The sequence below is a fragment of the Argentina silus genome (assembly GCF_951799395.1).
Source record: "Argentina silus genome assembly, chromosome: 11".
Classification (NCBI taxonomy): Eukaryota; Metazoa; Chordata; class Actinopteri; order Argentiniformes; family Argentinidae; genus Argentina; species Argentina silus.
Window position 1 is genome coordinate 4,789,323 of NC_139665.1, and position 21,429 is coordinate 4,810,751.

At 45.1% G+C, this 21,429-nt stretch overlaps 1 protein-coding gene across 1 annotated transcript in view; it reads right to left on the reverse strand.

The window, feature by feature from the left end:
* gabbr2 (gamma-aminobutyric acid (GABA) B receptor, 2) overlaps nucleotides 1-18,695 on the reverse strand; it is a gene marked incomplete at both ends in the record, with an annotated part of 156,869 nt that extends 138,174 nt beyond the window's left edge. The window contains one exon of the mRNA XM_083680698.1: nucleotides 18,384-18,695. Coding sequence (XP_083536824.1) covers nucleotides 18,384-18,695 — 312 coding nt within the window. The remainder of the gene's footprint in view (nucleotides 1-18,383) is intronic.
* Between the last annotated feature and the right edge of the window lie 2,734 nt (nucleotides 18,696-21,429).

A 21,429-nucleotide genomic window follows, 5' to 3' on the forward strand; every position in this document is an offset into this window, starting at 1 on the left:
TGTGTGCGTTTGTGTGCGTGTGTGCGTGCGTGCGTGCGTGCGTGCGTGCGTGCATGCGTGCGTGCGTGCGTGCGTGTGTGCGCTTGATAAAGATGCTGATTGTTTGTGGTGACATTGTATGCTGCTGGTTAGGCCCGAGGTAAACACAAACACACATACACACACACACACACACACACACACGCAGGCACGCGTGTCACGCACGTGTGTTTGTGTGTGTGTGTATGTGTGTTTGTGTTTACCTCAGCCTAACCAGCAGCATGCAATGTCACCACAAACAATCAGCATCTTTATCAAGCTCATGAATAAATGAGCAGTGCAATGCATATCATCAACTCTAATTGGTGTCCTCTTTCCACATGATTTGCATACAGTATATTGGAGTTCATGTGCGCTTTCAGTGAGTCAAACCACCTTCCAGTCACTTAGCTGCTGTGGCCCAATAGATGGCATGCAATGCAATGCCATTTACAGAAATATCTGATATTGATGCAAATCAAGGATTACAGTCTGATTTGCAGAGGCTGGTGTTGGTTGTTTTTCAGCAGAAACCTTTTATGATCTTAATGACTATGCTAATCATTGAGGAAGCACTCAAATGCTAATACGGTTTGCAATTAGCGTAGCTGTGACTACCTCAGTATGGACTGGAATTTTTTTTTTTTTTCTACAGTATCACTGAAATGAACAGAGGTGGAAATAGCATTTCCAATCTCGTACTACTACGACTATTTCTCCAACAACGTGAGCACACGCTTTACTTAAGCTAACGGGGTAGGCTACAATACAAAGCTACAGCTACAGCCCTGCTGTTTTATCATGAAGAGGGCCATATTGTATGTGCTTACGACAGGTCATATAATGCGTTATGACTGTGACACACACATCAATGCATATCAACACACCACTGTAATAGTAGGAAGCGCAGTGGTGGGAATGTGAAGGAGTCCTGAAAATGAAGACTGAAGAGCAATCTTGTCCATCTTTCCAGAATCCAGATGGCCCCATTAACATGATGTGATACGCTCAGGATAATAAAATGCTATTCACTGGCTGACGCCATGCGATTGAATTAAAGCAACAGGCATCCGCCCAGCGCCATCGTGACCACCACCACAACTGATACCCTTTTCATTTAAGTTATCCATCACGTTCAATTGAGGCAATAAAAACCAATGAGAGCCCAATAACCATAGCCAGCAGGAGGACAGACATGATACAGGGTCACTCTGGCTTCGACATGGGGAAACCCTTGACGACAGATTCTCCTGTTTCAAACAGCCTGAAGACAAACCGCGCCTCACTCTCTGTCAGTGTGTGCTTAGATTGTAACTGGGGCTACTTAATTACTGTATCTATCTGGTGTCACGTATTCTAAATAATGGGAGAAGAAAGATTGTGGTATGTAGTCCCCAGGCTGTCCTTTACCTCTGGATTTCAAACCTAATGAAACATTTTAATAAAAGATATTGGCAGTGTTACAGCTAGTATTTTTGGCGGTGGTCATAAAAGCCCTTTGAGGACATTCTTCAAGCATCCCATGGTGGCGATGAAACATCCCATAATAGAAGAGCAGTTGGCAAGGCGACAGGACGAGGTGTGAAAAGTCAACTGAAAATGGGATATGATCCTAAAAAAACATGATATGCAGTCCAATCGGAAAGTATTCAGACCCCTTCACTTTTTCCACATTTTGTTGTTACAGCCTTATTCTAAAATGCATTAAATATTTTTAAATATTTTTCCCTCATCAATCTACACACAATACCCCATAATGACAAAGCCAAAACAGGTTTTTAGAAATGTTTGCTAATTTATTAAAAAATAAAAAACTGAAATATCACAATTACACATTACGTATTCAGACCCTTTACTCAGTACTTTGTTGAAGCAACATTGGCAGCGATTACAGCCTCAATTCTTCTGGGTATGATGCTACAAGCTTGGCACACCTGTATTTGGGGAGTTTCTCCCAATCTTCTCTGCAGATCCTCTCAAGCTCTGTCAAGTTGGATGGGGAGCGTCGGTGCACAGCTATTTTAAGGTCTCTCCAGAGAAGTTAGATCGGGTTCAAGTCCGGGTTCTGGCTGGGCCAATCAAGGACATTCAGAGACCAAAGCCACTCCTGCGTTGTCTTGGCTGTGTGCTTAGGGTCATTGTCCTGTTGGAAGGTGAACCTTCGCCCCAGTCTGAGGTCCTGACCGCTCTGGAGCAGGTTTTCATCAATGATCTCTCTGTATTTTGCTCCGTTCATCTTTCCCTCGATCCTGACTAGTCTCCCAGTCCCTGCCGCTGAAAAACATCCCAACAGCATGATGCTGCCACCACCATGCTTCACTGTAGGGATGGTATTGGCCAGGTAATGAGCGGTGCCTGGTTTCCTCCAGACGTGACACTTGGCATTCAGGCCAAAGAGTTCAATCTTGGTTTCATCAGACCAGAGAATTTGTTTGAATTTGAATTTGACCATGTTTCTCATGGTCTGAGAGTCCTTTAGGTGCAAACTCCAAGCGGGCTGTCATGTGCTTTTTACTGAGGAATGACTTCCATCTGGCCACTCCACCATAAAGGCCTGATTGGTGGAGTGCTGCAGAAATCCTTCTGGAAGGTTCTCCCATGTCCACAGAGGAACTCTGGAGCTTTGTCAGAGTGACCAATGGGTTCTTGGTCACCTCCCTGATGATGGCCCTTCTCCCCCTATTGCTCAGTTTGGCCGGGCAGCCAGTTCTAGGAAGAGTCTTGGTGGTTACAAACTTCTTCCATTTATGAATGATGGAGGCTACTGTGTTCTTGGGGACCTTGCACCATGCACTGTCAACTGTGGGACCTTATATAGACAGGTGTGTGCCGTTCCAAATCATGTCCAATCAATTGAATTTACTACAGGTGGACACCAATGAAGTCGTAGAAACATCTCAAGGATGATCAATGGAAACAGGATGCACCTGAGCTCAATTTCGAGTGTCATAGCTAAGGGTCTGAATACTTATGAAAATGTGATATTTCTATTAGATGTTGATCTACAGCCCATTATTAATAATGTAACGGTAATTCTGAACGAGAGAGTGGTCAGAGAGTAAGCCAATAGTCAAATATAGTTACCGTATACAGACCCCATATCTTGAATTTCATTATTTTTCTAAGAGAGTCAGTGAACGGGTGGTATTCTTTGTCCTTGGACATTTACCAAAAAAAGAAGAAAAGCAAACAGCAGGCATGCTGCCATCGCCCAGCCTTTAGTCATAAAATCAATACATGCAGTTGGGGTATCTGGATAGCAGAGCTGCTTTCTGGCAAGGAACATTGCGCATTTGGAAGAAGGCTTGAAATCTGCACAGAAGGAACAGCATCTAATCACGATGATACCCATTGCCAGACTGACACTGTCTGAGAGCAGGATTAGGAATGTAAATTATAAACGATAGATAGATAGATAGATAGATAGATAGATAGATAGATAGATAGATAGATAGATAGACAGATAGACAGATAGATAGATAGATACATACATACATACATACATACATACATACATACATACAGATCTGGGACCAGGCTAAAGCAGATACAGATCTGGGACCAGGCTAAAGCACATACAGATCTGGGACCAGGCTAAAGCACATACAGATCTGGGACCAGGCTAAAGCACATACAGATCTGGGACCAGGCTAAAGCACATACAGATCTGAAACCAGGCTAAAGCAGATATGCAGATATGAGATCATAACACACTAACTCTGCTGTATTCACCATGACCGCCGTTGTCACTGCTTTTCACGACGTGACTCAAGACCTCAGACCACCAATCGATTCGAGAGACGATTTTAGAGGAAGCCACCCACCAAAATCAATGTGCCCTGCAAGCCACAGAGCATGTGAGCTAACAGTAGAGGTCTTATCTGGGGATTAGTCTCCACATGCTGCCGCACGCCTGTGTTTGAACCAGCTACAGTAGATCAGTCCAGCTACAGTAGGAACAGCAGGGGGTCTGGATGATGAGCAGCACGCCTTCTCTTTATCTCGTCTCGTTGTTCATCTGATAAGGCTGATAAAATGAAGGTTTCTCAAGGGCATAGGACACAAAGCATCACCAAACACAGAGACGCGTTGTTTATATGACCGTGATTTTGTGATGTCGATGTACAGTTGTGTACAGTGTGAGTAGACAAATATTATATTAGATAGACAAGTATTGTATTGTTGAAGCCGTTTCGGCCCCAGCCAAATTATAGCGAGATGCCTCTGGGTCAGGTATTACCAGTGCTGCTATAGAAGGGTGGGGTAAGTGTACATAAGCCTCTAGAAAACACTAGACGACATGCCCTCTCTCCCTCTCTCCCTCTCTCCCTCTCTCCCTTTATCCCTCTCTCCCTCTCTCCCTCTCTCCCTCTCTCCCTCTCTCCCTCTATCCCTCTCGCCCTCTCTCCCTCTCTCCCTCTCTCCCTCTCTCCCTCTCTCCCTTTATCCCTCTCTCCCTCTATCCCTCTCTCCCTCTCTCCCTCTCTCCCTCTATCCCTCTATCCCTCTCTCCCTCTCGCCCTCTCTCCCTCTCTCCCTCTCTCCCTTTATCCCTCTCTCCCTCTCTCCCTCTCTCCCTCTCTCCCTCTCTCCCTTTATCCCTCTCTCCCTCTATCCCTCTCTCCCTCTATCCCTCTATCCCTCTCTCCCTCTCGCCCTCTCTGTCATCCAGCACCTTTCCCCCGTATCAATCTATCAATATAGCCACATGCTTTGTAACCTAACTAGTCCCCAGGGAGGAGTCACCCCCTCCGAGGGGGGGGGTGACGGGTCCAATAGAGGAGGAGGAGGGGCCTGCAGTAGAAGGAACGACAAGCCTTGAGTGTGTCGGCTGTAAAGCAGCCAGACAGGAGGCAATAAAAGGCCCAGCCTTACAGTAACAGTTCATTAGCCAGACTCCAGCCTTCATCGCCTCTCAGGCCCAGCACCATCCATCAGTTAGGGGGGGTCCTACCACCACAGCTAAGGCAGCTAGAGTGCCTGCTCAATAGCCTATGATATTGTCGGTTTAAGGGCGGACTAACCGAAGAGGAATTACGTCATTAAAGCACGTGGCGGTGTTAAGCTGTCGGCAGTGACATTTGCGTGCGCGTCGAGGTACACGCAATAGAACAGCGATAACAACACGCTTTTGCCTATGACACACATCGTCATGGTGACGAAAGGAAAAAAAACAGGACGTGGAATCTCTTCCCTTTTTTTTTCTCTCTCTCTCTCTCTCCGCACGCTGAGGTTAGGGAGCACGGAGTTGCCTGAGAATTATCAGCGCACCTTTGTGATTGCATGTGGCGGGATTGCACGCTTTGAGAAGTGCACAGTACTGCTGTCCGGGCGCGTAGTCCAGCTGTAGGGGGAACAGTACAGTGTGAGCCTGTGTTATCTGCGTTATCTCTCTCACACAATGGCCCCGCTGACTTGTTTTCCTCTAAAGGGGAGAAATAATCGCAGGGCCAGGAAGTGGTAGCGCTCAGCAGGGCAACAAATGGACAACGGTCTGATGTATATCAGGGACAACCAGAGTGGAGGGGGAGTGACACAGTTCCACAAGGGTTGGATGCCAGCTGGTGAAATGAAATATCACAATGGTTTGACTTAAAGAGAAACACTGCAGTATCAATAACTTTATCTCACTCAAGCTGGAAACAATTTGTACTGTTTGATGGCCATAAAATTTGAATGGCACCAAATTGAAGAACAAAAACTATTCATGTTCTGAGAGATTATTCTCTTATTGGGTATGGCAAGCATGAAAGTGTGGAATATCGCTTTGGGCAGCAGATCTATTTGATTTCATGTCTAGAATCCCACAGATTGAATCACTAAATGATAACTTGTGCGTGTGTATGTGTGTGTGTGTGTGTGTGTGTGTGTGTGTGTGTGTGTGTGAGAGAGAGAGAGAGAGAGAGACAGACAGAGATAGAATCGCCTCCCTGTAGCACCTGCCTTAGAATCTGCACATCCCAGCTGTGACCAGGACAACCCTGTTACCCTCATCTCTGGGGAGACGTATTATATACCCCAGGGACTACACACACACACGCACGCATACACACACGGATGCACAGATGCATGCACACACACACAGACACACACACACACACACACACACACATACACACACAAGAAAGCACGTACACACGCAGCATGCACACATATACACACTCCTGCACAAGGAGAGGGGCGGCCTCCATCTTCTCTGTCCAGGAATTCCACAGGCTGTAATGTCATTCCAGGACTGACAAGGGCAGCCTCACCTCCTATTACCCAGCGGTGGCCCCTTGAGAAAGACAGCGTTCCCATGGCATCTGTCCAATCTCTAATGACAACACCCCACCCATCCCTCGTAATCCTTTCATTTCAGTCCACTCAGGAGAGAAAGCGAGGTGAGGGAGGGAGCGAGGGAGGGAGGGAGGGAGGGAGGGAGGGAGGGAGGGGGAGGCTGATTGGGGAGGAGGGCATACATGAAGTGCAAGGGGAGTTTGATTGAATAATATGGTGTGACACACCCCTCTGCTCCCTCCCTGCTCTCTGAGAGGGGTGTGTCACATCAAATCAACATGAGTTCAGTAGAATGATTGACAAGAGAACCATCCAATCACCTTGGAAATGATAAACCAATCATCATTAGAATATCATTCATCAGGTTGTGCTGCATCCTGATTCTCCTCCCTTTTTTTTTGGAAGTAATGAGTTCCCACAATGGACTCTAAAGAATGGAGTGATGTGAAATATATGGTGGAAACTCCCTTAAGCCCAACCCCACCCCCCTCCCCCAAGGCAAAACTTTCCAGAAGATGTCCCCAACATACAGCAGCAAGGCAAGGCCCCTGGGAAGGTCACCATAAGCACACAGACACACAGACACAAGGGCCCTGTTTGAATGCTGGAAGTGTGCATCTGTCCTTCCCCCGCTTCTTGAGGTAATCACTGATTCAACCTGATTGGATTGATCAAAGCGAGCTTTCCACTGCATCCCTCTCACCAATCAAATCATGCCATATCAGTGATTTATTCAAGGGAGTAAGGAAGAAAAGATGCATTTCAAAAGAGTATTCAATGGGTCGTAGCCGAGTGATCCGTTTGGAGGACAGATTAGTTGAATATTGGCCGAGGCCAGTGGCTGAACTCCATAGTCGAGACACAGATGGAATTTTAATTGTTTTGTCTTATTCACTATTGCCCGCAAATAAGATTAACAAATGTGTCTAGTTTGTGGGTTGAGAGCAACTTTAGCCGGAGTAAACATTCAATGCATTAATTGACTGTGAAAATAGCTGGGCAGACGATCAATGGGAGCTTTAGAAGTGCATCAGTTAGAGCTGTAAAATACCAGCACAGCACAAGCAGCCATCTCAGGCTCAACATGTTAAGAGACATAAATAGTTGGTCTACATACAGAACCTATGAAAAACATGCCTGAAAAACTGTCATACCAAGGGTCTCTCTCTCTCTCTCTCTCTCTCTCTCTCTCTCAATCTCTCTCTCTTCCTCTCTCTCTCTCTCTCTCTCTCTCTCTCAATCTCTCTCTCTTCCTCTCTCTCTCTCTCTCTCTCTCTTCCCCTCTCTCTCTCTTTCTCTCTCTCTCTTCCTCTCTCTCTCTCTCTTCCCCTCTCTCTCTCTCTCTCAATCTCTCTCTCTTTCTCTCTCTCTCGTCCTCTCTCTCTCTCTCTCTTCCTCTCTCTCTCTCTCCCTCTCTCTCTCTCTCTCTCTCAATCTCTCTCTCTTCCTCTCTCTCTCTCTCTCTATCTCTCTCTCAATCTCTCTCTCTTCCTCTCTCTGTCTCTCTTCTCTCTATCTCTCTCTCTTCCTCTCTCTTTCTCTCTCTCTCTCTCTTCCTCTCTCTCTTTCTCTCTCTCTCTCTCAATCTCTCTCTTCCTCTTCCTCTTTCTCTCTCTCTCTCTCTCGTCCTCTCTCTCTCTCTCTCTCTCTCCCTCTCTCTCTTCCTCTCTCTCTTTCATCAGAGAGCAAATGTTTGTTTAATGTTAATGACAGCCAGCTGCTCAGTCCGGCACCTTTAGCTGTGACTGTGCATCTCATTGGCAGGGTAATCTAAGAAACAATAGCTGGTCCTATCACCACATCAGTAGACAAACACAACAGATCTGTTCAGGTGTGGACATTTTAAATTAAGATCAATAAAGAAATCATATCAGAAATCAAAAATCAAGCATCGAATTAAATCAATTTATTATGGCTATTTCCTGAGTCACATACCGTATCATAATTGTGACACTTTTCTTTCACCAGAACCCCCTTGGCATAAACAATAGCATTGAAATCATCTTGCGGTACATATTAGCATTTGGTGTCCTAGTTTTTCAGAGCAAATCTGCTTTAAAGATGAGTTCCCCAGAGCTGCTGGGAGACAGTAGTTGAGTAGTTTGGGGGGCGGGGGGCGCGGGGGGGGGGGGGGGGAGTTCCCCATAATGACGGATCTTTAAGTTTAACAAACTACTTCACAGAGGACTTAGCTAGGCAAGTGTTTCCCAAAACACTTCATAACTCACACGTTTGTGTAGTTCATCTTGAAGTGGAGAGGAATATATATATCGATCAATACATAATCGATAGGCCAGAATCAGTACAATAAACTTTTGCCTATGTCGACATTGAGATGATGCATCCTTCCTTCCTCCCTTCCCTAAGGAAGTAATAGATCTGACAAGACTAACTATCTCTGACCAGTTGATCTGACAAGACTAACTATCTCTGACCAGTTGATCTGACAAGACTAACTATCTCTGACCAGTTGATCTGACAAGACTAACTATCTCTGACCAGTTGAATCATGTGATTACAAGAAGGACTGGAGGAAGGCGGGATGGGGGGTGTGTCGTTTCAGCGGGGGACTCTGTGAGAGTGTGGTGTCCTGATTGTGAATGATATCGGCATGGGGGTTCAGTCCCATCTCTGCATATCACGCAGACCCTGCTGGTGAGATAGGCACACACAACATCTGTGAAGTCCCATCTCTGCATATCACGCAGACCCTGCTGGTGAGATAGGCACACACAACATCTGTGAAGTCCCAATCACCTTCCCTCTTGGCGATTATCTCCATCGCTTTCACAACTTCAAGTCAAGTCAAGCACAAATTGCACATTCCGAATGCCTCCTGAGCAACAAACAGTCTTTTCTTCAAATGTTTTTAAGTTGGATTCAGCATTTTTTCCCTCCACACGATTAGGCCTTTTACTTGGTCTGCGCACCACACATCAGAGCCCAGGGCACCGGGCAGGGATGTGATAAAGCCCAAACCACAGTCTTGCACTACCAATCTAATTCTCGAAATTACTTCCCTCACACATAAGAGAAAAAAATGTGGAAAATGCAATCTACTCAAAACAGATACAATGTACCCCTGTGGAGTAATCGGGAGGGTAATTTACTGTAGTCACACGAACAACCTGTGGGGCTTAGCAGCACAATGCTACATTTGATGAAGCGGTCTCGCTATTACAGTACATTGCCTGGTAGGCGCAGCCCTGGGCAGCTGTGTTGTAATGTGGCGGAGAAGGAGAGCAACCATGAGGATGATTGTTCTCCCTTTAGGGCCCAGGAAGCCCCCTGAGAGGTCGGGAGGGGGAGAGAGGTCAAGAGGAGCCTACAAGGAGTATCATAGCTGTGATAGTCGGGAGGAATTACAGGCAGAATCATATAGAATAGAATAGAATAGAATATAATAACATAGAAAAGAATAGAATAGAAACACAATGAACAGAACAGGACAGAATAGAATAGAAACACAATGAACAGAACAGGACAGAATAGAATAGAAACACAATGAATAGAACAGGACAGAATAGAATAGTTCGCTGTATTTGAGACTGAGGACCATATATGATACTCTGTCTCCTCAGACTGTTGTGAATACCGCCCAGCTGTTGGCTTATGATTATAGTCTTCATTTTATTTCCATGGGGAAACTGTAGGGTACAGTAAAGTGTAGTTGCTGAAATACTTTCAGCCTCATAGCCGGATCCAGTTTTTGGATTACAGGTTCTGAGATTACATGTTGCTACAGTATACGTCTCAACCAGTTACTATCTGAAATCACACACACTTCCTATTTCTCATTTTCATCACCTGCTTGTGGTAGGATTCAAATTAACGATCGAAAAAATAGTTTTCCATCTCAATCGGTTGTTACACACGAGCGAGGGAGATTGATGCTGTGGTGTTTTGTGTACAAAGCAATTTCAGGTTATTTTGTTCCCAGCCGAGGGAGGCTGGTTGTGTTTATGGGCTGAACAACAACCCAGCCATAATTGTCTGTCCACCACACACAGCTCTGACTCCAGACCATGCCAGAGGGTGGCTCCACTGTCTGTGTGTGTGTGTGTGTGTGTGTGTGTGTGTGTGTGTGTGTGTGTGTGTGTGTGTGTGTGTGTGTGTGTGTGTGTGTGTGTGTGTGTGTGTGTGTGTGTGTGTGTGTGTTTATTAGGTATTGACCAATGGTGCATGATGGACTCCGAAAGGGACATACCAGTCAAGGTATATACTGGTATGGCTATACATTAGGTAGCGACAACAGGGGGGAGGTGGAACATACTATGTCAGGGACAATGGGGGGGGGGGGGGGGAACATACTATGTCAGGGACAGCACCAGTTGCCAGTCACCACTCTAGGCCACTGGTGTGACTCAGTAAGAAGGTCACCAATTAGAGCTGAACTTTCACTAACACTGACAAACGTTTAACTAATCAGCCCTGTGGAAAACCACCAGGGAGACACAACAGCAAATTAGTGACTGATGCTTGGCGTGATATTCCATGTGCAACCTGTTAAAAGGGCTATCAAGTGGGACATTTTGTGTTTCCCAGACACAGACTTTTTCCAAACACAGATTTATTTTCAATGCAGTCGTAGTAATAGTAGTAGTTCTCTGAGGGGCCTCTTCTTTCTATGCAATTAAAAACAAAGGCTGCTGGGAAATAGGGGTTTTCTTTAGGAGGGAGCATAAAAGAACCTGCAATTTTCTTTCCCTGGACGAATCAATCATTTATTAGGATCTCAAAGACCGCCACCTTGAGACAATGTCGCTGTCTCCCCTATGAAGTGAGTTGCTCATAATTTTTTAATTGCCTCTCATAGTTGAAATGCTTGGAGATACAGTATGGTGCATTGATCTCCGGTATCTGTGTCGGGTCAGTGAATCCAGCCAGGATCAGCAGTAGCTACTGTAGTGTGCCTGGAGACCACATGCCGTCACAGCTGTTTCTCTCCTGTATCTGTTCCAGTGTCCCCTCTCGGGTGATAACAGAGATAGGCCGGCTGGTTGACCCCTCAGAGGTCACAGCTACAGCTGGTAATGGACTACAGATGTCTAAATCGTCGGTCACATGTACACGGTTTACTGTAATCGTTTCACTAGAGAATGAATGAGAGTGTCGGTGTGTCTTGATCGGGTTTATTGCAGATGAAGAGAGAGTGAACTCAAAAAAACGTTTTTTTTTTTTTAAATTTATAAAATCGAACCAACACAAATTCTCTCTTCTGCCTTATTTTCTTTCTGACTACAAATACTTCTGACTACAAATATTTCAGATTCTAAGGATTAAAGTGTCACAATGACAACGCAGCGATGGAAAACGTATCTCAAGATCATCCACGTAACTCCATAGACTCCATGCCTCAGAGGGGCAAAAGGAGCACCTACCGTACAAATCCTGCTACACTTGAATCCCATTGAGCCTATTCTTGAAATATGGTGACCTATGGTAATACATACGCTGGAAAACATAACTTGCTGTGACAAAATGACACAATGCCTGAGGGGGGAGGGGGTCTTCCTCTCTCTATGAAGTGTAGTATATGGCAAGCCGTCGCATATGTGTGCACAAATGTGACATGTTGCATTTGTTTCTCTGAGAAGCACAGGGCCGGCCTGTACGATAGCTCTGTGTGTCATTATTGAGACACACGGCCGCTGTATAAGATTGCACTTTGCCTTGAAAAAGGTTGTTCTGCCTTTCATCATTTCTGCGCCGTTACTGAATATTTCTCGAAACATTTTGGCACGTCTACTGAAGTTGTGACAGGCTAAATGTAGGCCATAACCATAAAGATCTGTTCAGCCATTTAATTAAAACAAATTGTGTGAAAATGTTGCATTTTTTTATAGCAATGGTTTGGCAGAAATTACATGTTTGTTTGTAATGAGAGGCCACTAGAACATGTGGTGGTAACATAAAGCAGTGCATCGAAATGTCTAGAAGTTTGAATATGCGTCAGTTTTCATTCAAATCCATCTTGCAACTTTGCCTTCCCATGTTAAGTCAATGGGAAAAATGTCTATGCAAATACATGGGGCAGAGTGAACGGTAAAATCTACAGTAAGCTAATTACAGTATGTTTCTATGACAACAAATGCCACCATACTGTAGCTAGCCTGTGCAACTTGGAGGTCAGTTTTATCTTGTCCCCTCCCAGGTCACAACCATTGGTTACAACAATAGCCAACCAATGAGCTCACAAGATAGTTAATGCAAGCAAAAATTACAGTGACTGCTGTTGGCAATTCTACATGTTATCTCCATGGCTTCCCTTCATAACAGGGACCATATCGGTGGTCTTAAGTGTGCTGGCTACAGTTTCAGAGCAGACGTAATGTTAGCTAGAAATGATCATCATCAAGCCTTCTTCGCAGTAATATCTCACACACACACACACACACACACACACACACACACACACACACACAATTTGCTTCGCACCAACATACACAGCAACCAGCAATATTATTCTGCTATAGCAGCTAGAATTACAGCAGGCCTGGTGCTGGCTACAACAGAATATGATCACGCAAAAAACAATATATGTTTTCACCCAATATATACAGTATGAAATTCATGCAAGAAATCTGCTCTCAAAGTAAGTATTTGATCTTTTGAGAGAAGGTTTAAATAATAAACAACCTGCCCGGTGGTGAGTGTATGTGGTTTAGTAGACCACCGAACTGCACTGTACTGTAGCAGGAGTCAAAGCTGAGTGTGCTGGAAAACATTGTCAGTGCTTAGGATAAAGATTTCTGGGGCTCTATTGAATTTCCTGTCTTTTTCAGCTATAAAATCGTATATGTCACTTAAAACGTATAGGACATACCTTCAGTCTCAGGAAGTATTTTTGAAATACAAGAAACATAATCGCAGTGTATTTACAGTACAGTTTACTGACAAGAGCAGTTGTGCCTTAAATGCCACCCCCCCACCCCCCAACCCCTCACCTTCCCCTCACTGTGAGCCCATACAATGCCGAACATATAGGATTACTGTTATAGAGCTTTCTCAAGAGCAACACATAACAGCGTGTTTGTTGTGAGCCTTTCAGGATTAAATAATCCCCCCTTTCGCAAAAAGCAGCTCCGTCCTTCCGCGTCAATGGCAACACAAGGACTTGAATCACTGTAAGAGGCCAGGGCGAGATGTTGAAATCACGTCCTCCCTTGTTCCTCCGGGGAGCTAATGAAGGGATTTAGATTCCGTGCATCTTCCCTGCGTCTGTGACATCTCACTCCTCCTGCTTCATCTCCTGAATCTATCTTGAGCCCCTAATACTGAGTAGGACCCTCCAGGCCATTCACAGGACTTCAAGTACATAGGTCTAGATTCCACATCGACCGTGGTCATTTTTACTGCAGGAAGAAACCACTTCAGTGTACGGGGTCCGCTGTCTAAGACGAGACGCACTTATTAATCCAATTTCCCTCAGAGGTATCCTCACTAACATATATTCACAATGGCACCCAATGCAATAGCAACAGCAAAGCCTTCAGCATTTTACATTCCTGTCAAACCTAATACAGTAATAGTCGCTACATGTACTCGTAGTTATGTACATTCAGTCCCAGCTATGCCACTGGCGAGATACATAGAGAGTAAAAGCAGGACCTGAACCTGTGTTCCTGGGTGTAAGGGAGATAGGAACCACCGAGTCTCACAGGTCAAAGTCTGCATTCATCCTCTATCTCCATCCAATGCAGATCTGATCCCCTAATACTGCCCTAACCCCACACTCTCCCAGCCCCAGCACACGAGACCCCACACTAGATCAACCATAGCCTGCATGGAGATCCACCAGCCCACTCTCAGCCTGCAGAGCCCCATTCCAGCCAAACCCTGTCCTAGCCCCAGCCCCACCACTGTCCTAGCCCCACCCCGCTCTACACTGCCTCAGCCTCAACAGCACTAGGCCCACCACTGCCCCAGCCTCAACAGCACTAGGCCCACCACTGCCCCAGCACCACCCCGCCCTACACTGCCCCAGCCCCACCCCGCCCTACACTGCCCCAGCCTCAACAGCACTAGGCCCACCACTGCCCCAGCCTCAACAGCACTAGGCCCAGCACTGCCCCAGCCTCAACAGCCCCAGCCCCACCACTGCCCCAGCCTCAACAGCCCCAGCCCCACCACTGCCCCAGCCTCAACAGCCCCAGCCCCACCACTGCCCCAGCCTCAACAGCCCCAGCCCCACCACTGCCCCAGCCTCAACAGCCCCAGCCTCAACAGCCCCAGCCTCAACAGCCCCAGCCTCAACAGCCCCAGCCTCAACAGCCCCAGCCCCACCACTGCCCCAGCCTCAACAGCCCCAGCCCCACCACTGCCCCAGCCTCAACAGCCCCAGCCCCAGCCCCACCACGGGGGGATCGGCCTCAGCCTGCATGGGCTCCACTGAGAGAGGATAAAGGGATGAAGAGCCTCTGCTCCGGGACTGATTACTTACATCTGCCAGGCTAAATCCCTGCACACACAACACTAGCTACTGCTGTACTGCTGCTGTGCGCTTTGTTTTCCTACAGTACCTGTTCGTGCGTGAGAGTGCACGCACTGACGTGTGTGTGTGTGTGTGCGTGTGTGTGTGTGTGTGTGTGTGTGTGTGTGTGTGTGTGTGTGTGTGTGTGCGCGTGTGTGTGTGTGTAATGTGCAGTAAACAAAATGTAAACAGCTGAAAGCACCCCCCTCGGCATTCAGTACTAAATGGATAACAAATGTTGAAAACATGACTGAGGCAAGCAGCATAACATACTGAACATACATAACATATGAAAGGCCAGGGTCTTGTTGGTTTAAAAAAAAAAAAAAAAAAAAAACATGACAGTGACAGTGACCACTTTCCAGACAGGTGTCTGTGATAGATATATTAGCATGGCATACTGCAGAATACTGTAGTTGTACTGTAGTTATACTGTAGTTATACTGTAGTTGTACTGTAGTTGTACTGTAGTTGTACTGTGCGGTTGAAATAATATTGGAGAAGATTCCCATTCAGTCTTAGAATGATGCCCTATGGTTTTTCTATCATTACTATTTAGTCCATTAATGTAATTTGCATTTTAGAGTGGCCTCTCTCATCTCCTCTGTTGAATAGAGGCACGGTTTGCAGAAAAGGCTTCCAACAAGCGTCCTATGGGCCTCATTTTAGGTTAACACAATTGTTCCCTGACAGTAATTGTTCCCTGACAGTAATTGTTCCCTGACAGTAACAGGCCAACAACATTTCAACAGTCCTGAACTGAACATATATTTGGGGAAGACATGTTGATACCACCAGGTAAACAAATCAGTGTTCAAGATTCAGTCACCCTTTGCATTGGAGTGTTCATGTAATTAGTTAGGTCTATTGTTAGTAAGGTGGATTCAATTGTGATTACTCATTGTTATTCCACTTACACTGCACTTGGTGTTGTCATTAGGGTCAGGTGAGGACTACTGTATGCAGTGGAGGCTGGTGAAGATAGAAATCGGAGGATGGGCTCATTGTAGTATCCTCCATTCCTCGTTCCATTAATTAAATTACAATGAGCCCATCCTCCGAATAGGGCTAGGCTTATTGCTGTATACAGTGTAGAAATTAGTAATTACAATATGCGTTACACACTCTGTTTACATGAGTATAAACATTGGGATATAAAGTGTTACCAATACCAACTATTCTTGAGGAGGTTCATTCTGAATACAAAATCTATGACTCCATTGCTGATGGGCCCTATTCTCCCGGGGATATGCAGTATTAGCAGTAAATACTTTGGACGTCATTCACAGAGTGGATGTCCAGCTGGCCCGCTGACCTCACACTACAGCTCATCTTACACTCACGGACAGGAAGAGAAATGTTAGCAGCATATTTAATCGCATGGTCAGAGTTGCAGGACATGCAACGCGTGCATGCTTTTCATCACCACTTATCAGAGAGACGCTCCCCTTGTTTCATACGCACGTTTCAGAGACCTCAAATAATATCTCAAATATGCTGGTCGGTGACTTGAAGAACTGATCTCAGTCCTGCCTGTCATCTCATCTTAAAGGGATAGTTCAACATTTTGGCAATTAATTGTTTCTACTTACCCAGAGTAAGATGAACTCATCGACATCATTTATATGTCTCTGCATGCAGTTTGAAGGTAGTTACGCTGCCAACCACCTTGCTTTTAAATATTTAGAAGGTCTATTTCCCCGCTTTTGAGAGGAGCTAGCTAGATGTTCCTGTAGACTTTGATTCATTTCATAAGGCATTTAGCAACAGCTCTGTAACTACCTTTAAACTGCACACAGACATACAAATTGTTCATCTGACTCTGGGTAAGTAGAACAAATTAATTGGCAAAATGTTGAACTATGCCTTTAAGGTTTCACATCATGCTATGTGCGGTATAATGAAATGAATTGCAATGCAATTATCAAAGTAGGCTACAATGTTTTTAATTATCAAAGTAGGCAACAATGTTTTAACTTTACTTAAAATGTCACTACACAGATGTAAAAGCAACGTTAAGTGACAACACTATGACAGAATTCCTCAACACATTTCAACCTGACTTGAGAATAAATAGAAAAGGGTGAAATATGGACCAATAAATAAGCAAATACTGTCAGCTGTAAGATGAAGACAACCCATACAACATGATAATGAGGTTTCCTCTACACATGAACAGCTGGGTCATTTCCACAACATCACACACAAATCATAGTGAATTTTCCCCAATTATCTCAACTGAGACCATTGTGATAACCCACTCGTTAAAGCACCACTCAGTGATTTCCACATGCGAATACCACTTGATTTATATGATCCAATATCCATAGTGCTCAAGGAATGACATTCAAACAGAAAAGCATTAGTTAGAGCTGATGTGATGCGTTGCTTTGGTTATGATAAGGTAAAACCTATAGCACACCACAGGTTAAGGTTATGGCAGGGGGCATATTTCATTATCTACAATTTCTAAAAAAAAAAATATTTATATTGCTGACAGTGGCTTTAAACTCACATTTAAACATGGGCTCAAAGTTGCCAAACCTGCTTCCACCTTGACATGGAAACGTGATGTTTATATAATACATCACTCCTCGCCTCCTTAATATGCACCACATTGACACACAAACAACTGTCAAGTCTAGCAGTCTGTAATGTATTCAGAATACTGAATTCACATGGTTGGTTGTCAGACTAAACAACCTCCAGGCATGGGTCCGGTGGTCTTATATTGAAAGTTAATTGCTGTACATCGGCTTTTAAACTGAGTTTGATGTTTTAAAATACAGAGAGCTGGAATACTTGGCTACACACCGATTCTTTGATTATTTTTAGTGGGCGGGCCGACAAGGAATGGCACATCAAATTACCGCCATCTTCAGGCTCGATGAAAACCAGCGTTTCCTCTGTTACCAAATACAATGTGAATCGTGACTGAAATAAGGTATGGGTCTATCGAAGAAAGATAGGACAAATGAACGTAACCTAAAAAAAATGTTTATAATAATAGTCCATAGTTTGTTTCGATGGTTATGAGTTGGTTCACTAGGTCTTCTTTTTAATGAATGTGCATCCATGACACTGAGGAGGTGCGAGATAATGAGAACTGTAATTCGGACACGGGCTAGATGCCCTAGAACAACCACTAATTATTCCACCGGCAAAATATCCCTCTTTGACTGATGACAACAACGCGTCCATGTGGCTCTGCAAAATAACAATTCCGACATTGTTTTTGTGGGTTATAATACAACAGAGGACAATACAGTCACTTCAGCGTCGGCTAAATAAAAACAAGGTGTTCTACGTTGCGCAGATGATGTACCAACCATGACAGAATCCCGCTTTCCACATGGGCGCGCGCTGTATGAGCGCTGCCTGCGGGGCAGTGTACACCCCCTCACACACACACACACACACACACACACACACACACACACACACACACATACACACACACACATACACACACACACACACACACACACACACACACACACACACACACACACACACACACACACACACTAAGCATGTCGGCTGAAACAGCCCCAGAACCCAAAACAAAACCACATATACTGTGAAATGCGCAAAGGAGCGAATGCAAGTTTACCTCGGTGTCGTAGATTTTGGTGATGAGTGAGAAGGAATACTTCCTGGACTCTCGAATGTGCTGGATGGCCAGTTGGACAGCGGGCTCAATGCCCTGACTGATGCTGCTCATAAGTGCCGACTCGTTCATCGGCATGAGAACCATAATGGGCAGGTTCTCGCCGTCCCTCGAGTACCAGGTGTTGTCCAGACCGTGTCTCGTATAATCATTGCAGACTTTCGCTAGCGCAGGTTGAAATACCAACATGGACAAGAGCAGGCATCCCGACAGAAGAATCATCTCCCATCCGCAGTCCCTCCGGGACGGAGCCATGCTACCTTGCAGGACGACCAAACGAGATCCCACCTCACTCTCACAGCTTAGGCATCGCAAACTCGGGGTCGTCCGGGGTGGTCAGTCCACCCGAGGAGGGAATTGTATCACAACGGTCCAAGCGATAAAGCCGTCGCAGCCGTAGGTAGGGGGTTCAACTGCAGTGACGTGCCTTATTTTTTCGATTGTATCACAGCGAATTAAGATAATTTGTTCTCGATGACAGCGCTTTCGTAAGATTATTCCAAGGGTCCAGTTTTGAGATTTCACCATAGAGGAGAGAAACCGAGATGTGTTATGTTGCGTATATTGGGGTTTGGCGCCGATGGTTGTCCCTCCTGGTCCCCTCCGTGATCCACGACGCTCCGTGTAAATATCTCTCCAACTCAATCCCTCTTCTCACCTTCCAGAGAGCCAGCGGGACTATGGCACAAGTCCATCACAATTAACTCTTCCGCAGGATGCTCAAAAAAATAAATGAAGGCTACTTCAAGATTATAGAGGACGGTTAGAGTCAGCCACTCTCGTTGACAGTTGTTATGGATACAAATTCACCTCCAGAGTATATTCCTAGCCAGGCGACAGTAGATAATTGAGCATTCCTGTCAGCGCACTGCTATAGCCTATGTAGGGCGTTTGAGAGAGGAGGAAATGGGGAAATTACAGTTGAGATAAACAGATTAGCTTCAAAGCAGTCTTGATTGCAGTGGTCCGAGTGCGAAAGATCAGATAGCGTCGGCGTCTTGACAGCCAGCGCAACTGTGCTCCTGCTCCGGTGCTGCGGCTGCGGCTGCTGAGTGCTTCTGAAAAGCCTCTCACTTATTTAGTGCTGTTGCTGCTCAGAGCGCGCGCGAGAGGGAGCAGCGAAAGAGATGTGGAAAAAAGGGGAGATGGGAAGGAAAAAAAAAAAAAAACTCAGGGGAGGGATGGTGCAAAGCTCCTGTGTGCGAGAATCTGCCGCCTAACAGCCAAAGGTGATTTATTGACTTTCAAACATGCATAGGGTTGTCAAACGTATGTAGGCTTTGTCTGCCAATGGTAGGCGGCTACATATGCAAATATGAATAATATAGCCTCAACAAGGACTCAGAATTAGCCTACCTGTCATGGGCTATAACCTGGCAACAACAACGTAGCTAGCCATACAGCCTATACTCTTAGTCATACGTTTAATCAATGGTTATGCTATTGTATGTGCCGTTTATTGGCTTTGTTATTTTATATATGACTAGGCTTATGCCTACTATGCATACTGTTTGTAATGATTCTCATAAATTAAATCATCTCAAAGGAGAGAATACAACTGTCCAAAACGAATAGGCCAATCAGAGACATCAACGAATGCATCATATAATCCGACAAGCTGCGAGTAATGCTGGTATTAAACCCTTGTTAAATAAACAGTGCCACCTAGCAACATCCAGACTTTTCTTTTCATATTCCCTAATAGGCTAGGCCTAATTCGTGTTTGATCCTGAGCTTGGTTGGGCAGTCCATTAAAGCAATAGCCTATAGGCCCTATGCTATATTTCAAATCTAGGCCTACACATTATGTTTGATTATAAGAATTAAAAAATAAAATATTATTCTTGAAAGGGCACTAAGTAAACGAAAGGTTCCCCCATTTAATTTGAGGTTTTCAGGCATGCTGTGCAGTGGCCACAAGCCTGTAGCTGTCCATACGCGTGTTGCTGTCCATGGTGCTGATTCAACGTAAGGTATGCGATCGTGTCCAAAAGCGGGGAAATCCGCACGCATTGTAACGTCCTTGTTACAGCCTAAAACATTACACAGGTTATACCCCATTACTTCGCCAGGGATGCGCAATCGCTCTTGCAACCACAACCTACATGTCTGCTACACGGCGTTCACCCAGCAGGGCCTGAAATACTGTCATTGATCCTGTGTCCTATAGGCCTGTACACTTCATAGTTTTCTGCAAGAGAGTATTGCAAATAAAGCATGTCGAATTCACAATGCCAGGGGGCAATTTTTCTTTTCATGTCATGGTTCAACTGGAAAGCCTTTCTTCAATTGCTATTTCACAACTGAAGTACCAGCAATCAAGTCATCCCAGTCATCTCAGTCATCTCAGTTATACAATTTGTCAAACACTTTCGAGAATATTATTGCCTCCACAAATAGAAAAATGCAAGAATATGGTAGAAAGTGGGCGAATTTGAGTAGGGGGATGACTGGGAAAACACTTTTGATTGACCAAATTGTATTTTTTTTTAATGATGAATGACACAAACCAATACTGGAAGTATGAATGTGGTATGTGAGGTAACGAGGTTAGCCTATGCAAACCCCTTTATTCATGATTTATTTTCCTTATCTTTTAGACACATTGGGTCTTTCGATGGGCTTCTAGTACCAATGACCACAAGACATACATTTAAAGTTCCGATCCTTGTTTTGTTTTATACACCATGGAAAGACTTCAGACTAATGTGAAGTTTACCTAAGTTCAGGTGGGACACTTTAAGTCGAACGGTGCAGCTGACGGACAGCTGACTCACACGTAAGCAACATCATCACATGTCTCAGGGACAAGGCTTAGAAGAGAAGAGTACACTCCCCCATGGTGAAACAGTGGACGCCACTGGCTATGAGAGGAACTTATGGGTGGTCCCACCCACCACCCCAGCCTCCATCCGCTTGGTCTCTGTATGTACCTACCTACAGGGGGTTTGATAGCATGGCCTCCCTGCTTGTGTTATTTTGTATTTCA